Genomic DNA, 13408 nt, shown 5'->3' on the forward strand with positions numbered 1-13408 from the left:
ATTCTACGAGTTGAATCTATTCTTCCTTGTCACACACACAACCTGTCGAACAAGTTTCGCCCAAATCCGTCCATAACTTTTTGAAAAAATCCTGCTATATGTTGGTTTTAGCCCCATCTCCCAATGGTAAAGAATCACTTTAAAAATTAAATAATTCTCATATCCGAATCCATATTCAGATCTTCATCAAAATCGAATCGAATCGTCCTTATCAGACACTCAACGGGTCCACTAAGGTTCGTCCGAATCCGTCCATAACTTTTTGAGATATCCTGCTATGTGTCGGTTTTGGCCCTATCTCCCAATGGTGAAGAATCACTTAAAAAAATTATAGTAGCCGGATCCGAATGCTTACCAAAATCTAATCATTTCGTTCTTGTCACACATGCTACCTCTCTGCCAAATTTCGTCCGAATCCGTCCACAAATTTTTGAGATATCTCGTTCACAAACAAACAAACAAACAAACAGACAGACAGACAGGGGTGAAAACACAACCTCCACCCACCTTTGGTGGCGGAGGTAATTGTCCAAAAATAAATATAGAGATGTAACTGGATCATCAATGGCATTTACTATTGGTAAAACACATTCCCATTTAGCACTACATTTTTTACACAGGAAGTTGACAAAGCCAGAAAATATTTAATCAAATGCTTAAGAAATGATTTAACAAATTATAAGGATACAAATAAAGTTGAAGAACATACATGTATATGCAACTTTTTGCAGAATTCATTTCTACAAATTATTTTAGAGGCTGTTTCTGGGGCTCACCATACTCAGTGGCATAACGGTTAGAGTGCCCAGTTTGAGTCTGGGAGGGCAGCGGTATAAGCATAAGCATTAGGGAAATTGAGTTCAGACTGGTACATATGGGGAGAGGGACAGGTGGGGCTGGGGGTCCCAAAAATGAAGAGGGATGACCTGCAACTAAGGGTTGAGAGCGGTTCATCAATTACGACTGAGAGATTGCAAATCCTCAGAATGAAGTAATGTTTTGAGGTCGACAAAATACATCAATGTTTCGGCTTACCGAAATCAAGCAGCCATCAATGAGCACATGAACTAGCCCAACATTTCCCATGAAATGTCAAAAGTTTCTCCATTACTGGTTCAAGTCCTTTTAAGCAAAATAGAAGGCAACTGTACCCCTGTACTTAATAGCCTCAACCCAACTGGTCATACATTGACAGGAGACATGATCAAATAACTATTTGAAACCACTCTCAACTATCTATAATATTATTTCAGTCATTCTACAGAATGCCATGGAAATATTCACAACCTGGAACAAAGTAAACAAAGATTATATTACTGCACACCTCAAAACTAACATTACAAATCAACTATCGTTCCATGGTTCCACTTTATTTATTCCTACTGTGACCGATTACAGACCCGTCGCGTCTTCCAGTTTGGAGGAAAAACAAAATAAAGCGCATCATCACTACAGCATCATAGCCAAGAAAACCAGGAATTTTCCAAAAAAATAAATTTATTGTCCATTTTCAATTCTAAATCTGAAGGTGAGCTAACTATTAAAAGCAAAATTCATTTTCTCAAATAAATGTTGAGAGAGGTATGGGCTAACAGACATGGAAAAGAAGCGAAGTGACGTTTCAGCAGTGAGCCCTTCTTTAACACAAAGGTCTTGCTTTCAAGAAGGATGCACATCCAAAACGATGTTTCCGCAGTGAGCCCTTCTTTAACACAAAGGTCTTGCTTTCAAGAAGGACTCGCATCCAAAACGATGTTTCCACAGTAAGCCCTTCTTTAAAACAAAGGTCGGCTCTCAAGAAGGACTCACATCCCAAACGATGTTTCCGCAGTGAGCCCTTCTTTAACACAAAGGTCTTGCTTTCAAGAACGACTCACATCCAAAACGATGTTTCCGCAGTGAGCCCTTCTTTAACACAAAGGTCTTGCTTTCAAGAAGGACTCGCATCCAAAACGATGTTTCCACAGTAAGTCCTTCTTTAAAACAAAGGTCTTGCTTTCAAGAAGGACTCGCATCCAAAACGATGTTTCCACAGTGAATCCTTCTTTAAAACAAAGGTCTTGCTTTCAAGAAGGACTCGCGTCCAAAACGATGTTTCCGCAGTGAGCCCTTCTTTAAAACAAAGGTCTTGCTCTCAAGAAGGACTCGCATCCAAAACGATGTTTCCACAGTAAGTCCTTCTTTAAAACAAAGGTCGGCTCTCAAGAAGGACTCACATCCCAAACGATGTTTCCGCAGTGAGCCCTTCTTTAAAACAAAGGTCTTGCTCTCAAGAAGGACTCGCATCCAAAACGATGTTTCCACAGTGAGTCCTTCTTTAAAACAAAGGTCTTGCTCTCAAGAAGGACTCGCATCCAAAACGATGTTTCCGCAGTGAGCCCTTCTTTAAAACAAAGGTCTTGCTCTCAAGAAGGACTCACATCCAAAACGATGTTTCCACAGTGAATCCTTCTTTAAAACAAAGGTCTTGCTTTCAAGAAGGACAAAACGATGTTTCTGCAGTGAGCCCTTCTTTAAAACAAAGGTCTTGCTTTCAAGAAGGACTCGCATCCAAAACGATGTTTCCACAGTGAGTCCTTTAAAACAAAGGTCTTGCTTTCAAGGAGGACTCGCATCCAAAACGATGTTTCCACAGTGAATCCTTCTTTAAAACAAAGGTCTTGCTATCAAGAAGGACTCGCATCCAAAACAATGTTTCCGCAGTGAGCCCTTCTTTAAAACAAAGGTCTTGCTTTCAAGAAGGACTCACATCCAAAACGATGTTTCCGCAGTGAGCCCTTCTTTAAAACAAAGGTCTTGCTTTCAAGAAGGACTCGCATCCAAAACGATGTTTCCGCAGTGAGCCCTTCTTTAAAACAAAGGTCTTGCTTTCAAGAAGGACTCACATCCAAAACGATGTTTCCACAGTGAGCCCTTCTTTAAAACAAAGGTCTTGCTTTCAAGAAGGACTCACATCCAAAACGTCACTTCACCTCTTCCCCCCATAGTGGTTAGCACACACCTATCTCAACATTTCCTTGAGAAAATTTATTTGTCCAAATTTGTCCACTAACGCAGACCGACTAGTCTTCAAAAAGACTAGTTTTTCATTGTGAGTATTTGAGTATTGAAAACAAACTCGTTAACTAGTAAATTACAGCTATTAACGTCCATGTTTAAATAGCACTTAAAACAATTTACACATTCCTAAATATCACAACCTTATGTGCACTCTGGGAAGCAAAAATCAGAAAAAACTGTGCAAGCATACAACCTCAAAATGGCTAGTTTAAAATCTTTGCTTATCAAAACTGAACAAACAGTACAAAGGTACAGATTTGTAACTGAGGGAGTTTGTTCATTCGGATGCTATAAATCCCGTGCCAAGCACAGCTTCAAAACCTCAAACAAAAAATACAAAAACCTCATTTTTCAAAATATTTTCACACCGATAAAAAAGGTAATACAAAGCAATTTTATTTAATACTTGAAGGCATTCCAGCATCAGGATCTGTGGTCTGACAGAATAGCTTAGAGACCGTGTACTCGCTTTCAAACTCTAGTCTGAATGCCGAGTAATCCTGTTGCTTCGCAAGCATTGCACCAATGAACGTGCTGTACTTCAGAGGGATGTTATGGCAAGTATTCCATGTGCACACAACTTGCTAGTACACATTATAGGTCCTATTGTGCCTTTCAAAAGAGAAAATAAAGAGTAGGCCGTTGTGCATGGGACCCTAGCCAAATTATTGTGCTGATGTGCAAAGGCACTGCACTGCATCAGCAACGAAGTAACACTTCAGTGATGATGCAACTAGCAGCCACAATTTGCAGTCAACTCTTGGTCGAATATGCATTCGCTGGAAGATTACGATCTATCACCCCATCATCAGCTACTTTATTGCGACATTTATTTTATTAAAAGGCAATACATCGATACATCTCCCAGGTTTTGTGCACATGGATCGCTGCAACAAAACTACAGCGTTAATAGCTACAGTAACTATTTGACGTTGAACCAAATTGTCCAAATATTTGTTCAAATACAAAGCCACTAATCTTGGAAAAAGCAAGTTCCCAGGTCTTTTTGTACAAATATGAGTTCAGACACAACTCGAAATAAAAATAAAAAACACCAGGATGACAGTCTTAAATTTCTCAGACAAATTTTCCCAAAATACAAAGATTTTCGAAAGGGCTTCAGAAATACAAGAACACAGCAGATAATATTTATGGCAAACCCTGTTAACAATCTCAAACCGTACAAACTGACCACACTTTACCGAGCGGTGTGCAGAGGCCCACAGCTCATAGGAAAATAAAAGAAGAAAACCAAACTTTGGCAAACTGCTGTGTGTAACTCTTCAAGCGTATTCCATGCATAAATAAAACAGAAAGTTCATCAAGAAATAAAATAAAACAGCAAAGCAATACAAATTCAACAAACACCTGCAAATGCAATTTTAGACAGAGTAGTGCAGCAGGAAATTTCACTTCCCCAGCCGTTACTCCTTCCACATACCCATAGCCATTTACCATGACAATTGGAGGTGACATGAAGTGTAACAGAACTCCCTAGAGCATGCGCTCTTCCATATCTGCAACCCATTACAGCAACAACAAGAATGACAGTTTCAAAAATAAGAAAAAGAAATATCCCAGGTTGTACAAAAGCTAATCGAATAAATCAGTAACAGCAGCAAAACGAACTATGTTGTCATAATTATGGCTTCCTTAACCTTTGGCTAAACTAAGGTCGTTTCAGAAGATCACAACTAGTCTGTCACTTCTGGAGACGGACTCATTTTATTGGGCAGAAGATCGATCAAGCGCACACTTAATTGGGGGAACAGGCTGCCATGCTGGGTGTGTTCGGCTCAATCGTAGCCCAGTCACAGTAGCAAACTGCTGTCACACCACATTAGCGACTTATTCCAGCCAGTAACCCCAAAAGGGTGCACATGGTACCAGCAGCCAGTGACACAAAACTGCTGGTTACACCACATTAGCTGCGATGCCAAGGTGATGGCAACTTAATTGGCATGCGAATTGTTTTGAATTTAAAGCTCCACCAAAACCACCTTCACAAATACATTTATATTCTTCACATTATTCTGTGGCAAACTCTTGCAAATACAAGACATTTAGAGAACACAAAGGCTGACATTTCAAGCCAAGCAGAAAGTGCGATTAAGAATGCCAAGGCACTTAATTATATGATGTGATCTTAAAGAGTGATATAGTTTTAAAAAAACGTATTATTTGAAGGGAGGCTACATTCCAAGCTATGAAGAAAAAATACTGACATGTCACAAAGCCATCAGCCTCTAACTACTGCAAGATGTCCATACTAGCTGAGTATACATCACCTCTGACTTGATACACCTCCTTCGATCACAAACACTAACCAAGGTACAAGCCAGGAATGCCCTTTAAACCAAACCCCACAAAGGAAAAATGGTAAAGTGGAGCTTGCATGAGGAGACCCATAATGGTAGCAACTTATCTATTCAATGTGTTCCCTACCATGACAGAACCCACAAAAAGGGAATATGGCAGGGAAAGTCTGGGCAGCCTCTTGCTCATCATTTACCATTGCAAGCACAGAATAACATGTATACTGCATAGCATTCCAGACCATATGAACAATGTACAATTGTCCAAAATGTGATAATGATAAAAATGTTGTCAAAGTTCAGATCGACAGGTCGTTGTGACTGGAGCTCAGTGTTCTGGACTCCAACAAGTTGTGTCTGCTGCCCTAAAATTGTAGGGAGATGGAGGTGGGAGAGAACAATGAAATGTATTAACATTTAACATTTCACATTAATTTATGAGAACACGACACACATGACACACACGACACACACGGCGCACACACACACGACACACACACACACACACACACACACACACACACACACACACACACACACACACACACACACACACACACACACACACACACTTTTAGATCAATGGATTTTTCATCTAAGAAAGATATTTTGTGAACTTCTTGTTGAATCTAAAAGTTATTGAACCTGGAAATTCCCTCCACAAAAAGGATCACCCCTTGCATTCAGAGCACACGAGTACAACATAATAACATGGCAATTCCCCCTCCTTTCCCCCACCTCCCTCCTTCCAAAAACATTAAGGAAATACGAAAATAAATCAACATTTCACCTTGTACAATTTCACCTGCAATTGCCACTTGCCTTGAATAGTTAACCGTAATACACTGATAAATCATCAATATAGTTCGACCTAATTTCTCTGCAGTGGCTCAAAGGATATTGAGACTTAAAAAATAACCAACTAGTAAGTATAATTTGACGCGAATGCATCAAATGATTTGCCTCCACCCATGTTAGACGATAACCTACTGTTACGTTTGATCTTAATTAAAGGTCACATGAAAAGTTAAAGGTCACATGATAGAGAGGGAGAGAGAGCGTGATGAAGTGAGAAAGAGAGACGAGAGAGACAGAGAGAGGAGAGAGGAGAGAGACAGAGAGAGACAGAGATACAAGTAGAAGTGAGAAAACATCAGATGCTTGTAACTCGAGTTATGATTTGCAAAACTATTTTCAGAGGGCACATGACCTTTGACCTGTTGAACCCAAAATGGAGTCAGTTTATCTTTGTTCTGCAGTCCATACCTGTGCAAAGTTTGGTTGAAATCCCTTCTATGGTTCACAAGTTATTGTGGTAACAAAGATTTTCAATGAAAGGTCACATGACCATACACCTTTGACCCTTTGTACTCAAAATCGAATCAATCAATCTTTGCATCATTGTACATACTGTTACGTTTGTGGGGGTAGAGGATGACATACCATAGTAGAGGCAGGATTGTACAGGTGTAACATGGACCGTGGACGCGTAGGAGACATCTCGACATATTAAGTAGGGAAACTGGAGCTTAAGGTTGTTTATGTGTCTTCACACAGGGGGTGGAGCGGTGTTATCTAGATAGGGGTTAAGGTAGTTTCCCCCCAGTTTGTGATTGCCTCCTGTGGCTTTTCCTTACATTTTATTACAATTACATTTACAAGGCCGGCCATGAAAAACCATCCATTAACCCACCATAACCGGCAGAATTGCCACAGAAGCGAAACATTCTCGATCGACGGCTAGACTCCGCCTCAAAAGGATCGTAACCGGTAGGCCATGCCCCGAGCTTCGTCATTGGTCGAGAGGACGTTTCGACGGTGTTTCGACAGAGCTCGGCCATTGGACAGGGGGATGTCACAGGGAAGGTTCGAGCAGGAGAAAAACAAGAATCGCTCTCTTGGGGTTGTGGCATCGAGGAGGAAGGTTGGCCATCTTTGGTTTGTGCCTGTGAGGAGAAGGCTGGCCTTTTTGGTGCACTTTTGACAAGTGAGGAGCTCTTGGCTGCTTGGGCAGCATTGTGAGGGAGGGAAGAAGAAGAGCACCTCTTAGCTCTTTCTCAGTCTTTTGGTCTCTCTCGGACTGGCTTTTGCCTCTGGCGGTCGCTTTTTGGTATCGTGTGCGCCTGTGAGGAGACTTCCCGGAGCTTTTGTGGAACTTTTCCGATCGTGAAGAGGAGCAATAAGGCGGTGGTTTGCGGGGCTCTTGGCGCTTCGGACGGAGAACTAGAGAAAAAAAAGAAGGCCATCTTCACAGCTAGCTCGTTGGCTCTGTGCGCATCACCGTCGGCTTGGTGCCATATTGGGTACTCCGCTCAGGCACAAGAAGTGTTGGACTTGGCCACCCTGTACTGCCGACTTCATTCAACGATCTTGTTGAGCAAGCTTGTTGTTGCCCGACTAAAAGAAACCATTTATTATATTTTATCTTTCCCCTTGGATGTTTTTGTGTCTTCGTGGAGGGTCCCTCAAAGTAGCGAATATTTATTTTACCTCAACCTTTATTTCACATTACATTTACTTTCATTAAATCCCTATTATTGCATTTCATTTGTTGTGTATTGTTTGCATGGTGTTCGGTCCGAGAATAAACCCGAGTGGCTTCCGTCTGAGGTAAGCGCTTTGGTTCCTTCACCAGTGCACGACAGACCAACCGCTAGTTTCGGCTACGCTCTTCAGAATTAAGGACCGTTACGGCTATTCGTCATACAGCGGTGTTAACCGCCCTGGCTGACATGACAATACTTTTATTAACCAATGAATGTCATTAAACAATAAATATTGCTCAAAAAAGTCACCGGTATCAAGGTTCAATAATTTCATTAGTACAGTGTATTACGACAACAATTGTCAAGAAAGATGGCAAAAAAGGATGGCAAAGTTCACATCATCTGTATAATCCCGAAACTGATCAAGCTTACACCTTATGTGGACATCCTGTTTGCTCAAAAAACAAGGAGATTATTGGATCAAATAGATGTTTGCCGAGTGTCCGAAGTATGATAAAACAGTAAAATAGCATTTTGGCCCAACTGAGAGGTTATCTTGTTCACATTTTTTTTTAGTTAGGGCAATTTTTTTTTTCACCATTAGTTTTAATATTCCGCAAGAAAGAATGACCAAAGAGAAAGGTTAAAAGGAGGAGAAAGGCGAGGGGTTAGAATAACGGGGGAAAGTTATGTTGGAGGAGATGATGAAATGAACTCGGGCAACAAGTGAAAATGTAGGATCACATGCGAGATCTGCCCATAAACTGGGACCACGTGCAGGCTTCTCAAAAAATCGAAACAACACCAAACTGATGGACTTTTCATAATGTTAATTAAACTCCCCTTTCCAAGTTTTGTCAGACGTCAATACAACAGCAAATACCGGGAACAATGGCATTGTGGTAAGGACATTGCAATGGCATTCCAGAGGATGTGGGATTAAATCGAAGCGCATTGGTTTGTGCAGTTTTAATTTGTTGTTTTAATTTGCATTTTTTGTAGTTTTAGTGCAGTTTTAATTCGCATTCTAAACTTCTGCAAACTAAGATAATCCGTGGGTAATTGAAATGTTGCTCTTGACTGTATTTAATTAGGGATGGCCTTTTTGAAGTGCATATCTGAGTAAGTAGCTTATGGTCATGTAGTATGTGATCCGAGGTTCAAATCTCATCCATGGTGGCGCTTTGTCCGCTATCTACTAATGTCCTTGTAATTGATGTAAAAGGGCATAGATGTCTGTCTCATAATGCCCTTGTCATACACTGATAAATGTACAAGCTCATACATAAATCAGCATTAGATCACTGTAATAAACCCCCCTCACGACCTCCCACCACTTCCCCATCTCCTCTCCCCCCCAAAAACCCAGCTATTGATTTGAAGGATGGTGTTAATCACTGGCCTGCTGGACTCGCACATAGGTGGCACCAGTCGAAATTTGTGGTCGACACTAAAGCTGTGCTGCTCACAACCCCCTAACTTTTATGGGGGTAAGGGGAGGGGTGAGTAGGAAAGCCAAAATAAATATTAAAAGCTGGGAAACCAAAAAAATCTGCAACCAAAGAAGCAATGAAAGATTTTCTTCAGATTATGGTTTGAGTCAGTTTTGAAAGCCAAAATACCATAGTCATAGTGATGTAAATAAACTGCATGTAATAATCTATTCATTAAATCAATAAGGACTATAACGGCACTCGGTAGAGCACATACCTTCACCAGGCTGAACACTATGTTTTGTATCCACTGATAGGCCGGATCTGGATTCGGACCTGAACCAAAATCTAATCGGCTTTCTTGTCACCTAACCAACTCGTCCACCAAGTTTAGTCATAACTCGTCCATAACTTTTAAAAATATGTTATATGTCGCTTTTCACCCGATCTCTCAATGGTGAAGATTCACTTTGAAAAATTAAATAATTCTCGTATCCGAATCCATATTCATATCTTCACCAAAATCGAATTGATTCGTCCTTGTCACACACACAACCTGTCCACCAAATTTCGTCTGAATCCGTCCACAACTTTTTGAGATAACTTGTTCACAGACGGGTGAAAACATAACCTCCACCCACCTTCAGTGGCGGAGGTAAAAATAAATTTGAACAATTGCTTTTATTTCTTTTTCCAAAACGACATAAAATGTGTTTCCTTCCATTAAAGAAGCCTTTCCTTGTTTGTTAACTGTGTGGTAACTCAGCTGAAATACATATGAAGAGTTAATTTCCAATTTTTTTTGTTGGTACTCATAACTTGCTACTTGTTAAACATAGCACATGCACCATGAAGTCTATTACATATACCAGTCCAATTCATTGCTTCTGCTACTTACTCCATTATAACGAGAAACAGGCTTGATCGCCTCGGAGTAAGACAGACCGACTATCCGTCATCCTGCGGTGTTAATCGCTGGTGACAGGACAATATTAAGAGTAATATTAAAAGGTTTAGGACACTTAGGAGAGTATTATAAACTAGAACGGCACTCTTCGACCGATATGCCTCCGTCCACATTATTGCATCACACATACTTGAACCAAGTTTGATTTAAACCCCTTCAGCGCTCCTCAATCGTCACATTTTTACTTGACATGACCTTTGACCTATGACGCTGAAAATCAAATGAGTTAATCTTCATCATAATACATATTACACCAAGTTTGGTCAAAATCCAATCTAGTTGGACAAGTTCACAAGTCAGAGAATTTTAAAGAGAATTTTGACTGAACGAGACCTCTGACTCCATATAATCAGCTCATCTTTGCATCGTTATATATACTTGTAATGTACCAAGTTTGACTTAGATCCGTTCAGGAATTCGCAAGATATCGTGGTAACGAAAAGCTACCATGGACAAAAACACCGACAGACAACCCAAAAACAATGCCTATGGCGGCTTAGTTGGCGTATGCATACAAAATTTGGGTAGATCTTTAATGTTGAAGGCTGCAGTCACGGACTATATAGTCCTCATCGAGAATATATAAAATATTGAATATTTCGGAGAATATTAAAAAGTATAAGGTTTAAGAAAAAGGTTTAGGCCTTAGGGGAATATTAAAGGTTTTGGAGAGAGTCGAGGAGAATATTGAGAAATTCAATGACTGTAAAAAAAATAAAAAAAATAACCACCTTTAGAGGCCATTTTTCCCCGCAAAGCGGGGGTGGGCCTTTTTCGGGAACCGTGGTTGTTGTTGTTGTTTTTTTGGTCCCCTTTTTGAAGCAATGTTTTACGGCCGGATGCCCTTCCTGACGCCATCACTGTAATTAATAAATTTAATGTTTCTACAAGCCTTTCACAACAGAACTGGCAACCTAGCTTAGAACTCGACTTTGAATCTCACCACAGCTATAAACGGTCATTCTAGTGTTTCGTATGCAGGGAGGCATAAATGTGTGCACCAACCATGGTTAGTACATACATTAACCAGGAGGACCCATGACTGCAAAGGCCATGAAAGATCCCATGGTAAATATATTTTGTGAAGAGTAGGCGAGTTATTGCTGGAATCCTGAACCAAATTCCAATTTCCTGAACATTCAATCAAACATCCGCATCTCAATGGAATACTGCTCTCCCCTCTGGGCTGGTGCTCCTGCCTCACACCTAGCTCGTCTTCACGCTGTTGAAACCAAAGCATTCAGAATCATTGGAATCTCCCGCGATGAACGTAACTCCAAGGGCCTCTCACTCACTCACCGCAGGCAGGTTGGTGGTCTTTCCGTCTTCTACAGACTCCTCTCTGGCCTTGCCCCCCCAGCTCTCTCTGGGCTCTGTCCCGCAAATATTCCTACAGGTCGCACAAGATCTGCCTGCAACCCTCTTATGGTTAAACTGCCAAAATCAAGACTCTCTGCTCACCTTCTCTCCTTTATTCCTCATTTCTCCCGCCTCTGGAACAAACTCCCTCACTCTCTTCAATCCCACTCCACCCTCCAGGTCTTTAAAACAGCTGTTCACCACCATCTCTTATCTTCCCCCATCCAAAACCTTGATCTTTTCGACCCCCGCTAATTTCACCCCGATTCCACTTTTTTGAAATACCAACTTCTGTCCTGGAAGTCCTTGGTGTCCTTGTGTTTTATACTTCTCCCACCCCCCCCCCCCCTTCCCATGCCTCCTCCCCCCAAGCCCTCTCCTTCCCACACATCTCCCTGCTCTTAAATGTTGTGTGCTCTCAAGTGTTTGTGTGCTTCCCCTTCTCTTGTCTTCCGCTCCCTCTTTTTATATATTTTGTTTGTCTGGTTGATTTGTTTGTGAAGTAAATGTCAGCTCTTTCACGAGCCTCGATTCAATATACAAAAAAACAAAAACAAAAAAACATGAGGCCTGTCTCAACCCCGTCCAATCCCACAAGAAGGTAGGAATAATAGGAGCAACAAACAGCAACAGTAGTAGTGTATACACTACAGTCTTTGTAAGTAACTTTTGCACAGCAGTTTCAACAAATAAACTTTTTCGTTATTCAATCCCAACAAACTTATCCTAAAACAGAACAATTACTCTTGTTTAATGTTGCAATTTTGTACGGGTTACGAACTTGCATCCTGAAAAATACATTTTTGTTTTCTTGTGAAATCCTGTTTGGAAAAATGATAAATAGTTGCTGAACCATCTAATCATTATTTTTTTTTAACTTTATTTGATTCAGAATGCCACAAAAACCAATATAGGTTGCTTTGGAAATAAACCCTTCACATATATTCCAGCCTTACTCAAATTTCATTAAGTTTAATCACCTTACTCAATTTTTTTGCATAAAGTTAACAGCTTAAAGTCCAACCTTGAAAGTGAGTTCCACCGCATCATCGACGTTCAGGACGTTGAGAGAGCTTGCACGCTTCATGCTGTGTGGAAATTGCGAGGCAGTGATGGGAGTGCATCGGGAAGCTCAGAAAATTACTTAATTTCCACACTTCCTGCTCTCAATTCTGATATAATCAATCCCAGGACCAATTCATTGGTACCTCTGAGTTTCAAGCCACCCCACGTTCGATAAATTCCAGCAACAAGCATCAACATTGCAATATTAAGTTTAGCTCTCAATTAAGAGATTATGTACAAAGGTTTGAAGGTTCAGGAGAAGACTTAGGATGGACAGATATCAACCAAAGAGTAATGATTGTTTTTTTGTTTTTTTACATTCAATGCAAAATTGTAATTTTACATTCAATGTGCAATGTTGACCCGTGCTCGGTTTACAAAATGCACCGTGGTTCCCTCGGCGTGATCAAAGCACTGAGTGGTGCGGTGCAATCTGTGTAGCTTTACCCCTGATATTTTGGTTCCGCACCACCTCCTGTTAGCCTCCTCACCAGCTTTTCACTGCTCTTGCGCAGAGACTCACGCAGCTTGCTAAACGAGCCACTGCGCCGCATCGCACCACTCCCATCCTGTGGAGAACATAGCATATGGCACTCAATCCCTTAGCCTTACCGCCCCTCCCGCACCCCTTAATTCATAAGACAATGTCCACACATTGTCATTGCATTATTTAAAATAAAATAAAAAGGCCAAAAAGCTTGACTGGGAGGCCATCTATTTATT

General features: G+C 40.9%; 1 protein-coding gene and 1 long non-coding RNA gene across 12 annotated transcripts in view; one reads left to right on the forward strand and one right to left on the reverse strand.

Annotated features, from left to right (window-relative positions):
* The first annotated feature begins 555 nt into the window (after nucleotides 1-555).
* On the forward strand, nucleotides 556-4381 carry LOC144893617 (uncharacterized). The gene is made up of 3 exons (XR_013624532.1): nucleotides 556-1830; nucleotides 2239-2501; nucleotides 2704-4381. It is a non-coding gene; the product is annotated as an uncharacterized LOC144893617 (long non-coding RNA).
* Nucleotides 3436-13408, reverse strand: part of LOC137435371 (kinesin light chain 1) — a 150785-nt gene continuing 140812 nt past the window's right edge. For 6 of the 11 annotated variants that reach the window (XM_078784361.1, XM_078784365.1, XM_078784360.1 and 3 more), the window contains exons 15-17: nucleotides 13133-13254; nucleotides 12645-12708; nucleotides 3436-5740 (exon numbers count right to left, since the gene is read on the reverse strand). In XM_078784361.1, the coding sequence (XP_078640487.1) occupies nucleotides 5675-5740; nucleotides 12645-12708; nucleotides 13133-13254 (252 nt within the window). In that variant the 3' untranslated portion in view covers nucleotides 3436-5674. The remainder of the gene's footprint in view (nucleotides 5741-12644; nucleotides 12709-13132; nucleotides 13255-13408) is intronic. The other 5 variants (XM_078784370.1, XM_078784367.1, XM_078784368.1 and 2 more) reach the window with 1 other exon arrangement.

Source organism: Myxine glutinosa, chromosome 9, assembly GCF_964187855.1.
Source record: "Myxine glutinosa chromosome 9, kmMyxGlut1.1, whole genome shotgun sequence".
In the NCBI taxonomy this organism is placed as follows: domain Eukaryota; kingdom Metazoa; phylum Chordata; class Myxini; order Myxiniformes; family Myxinidae; genus Myxine; species Myxine glutinosa.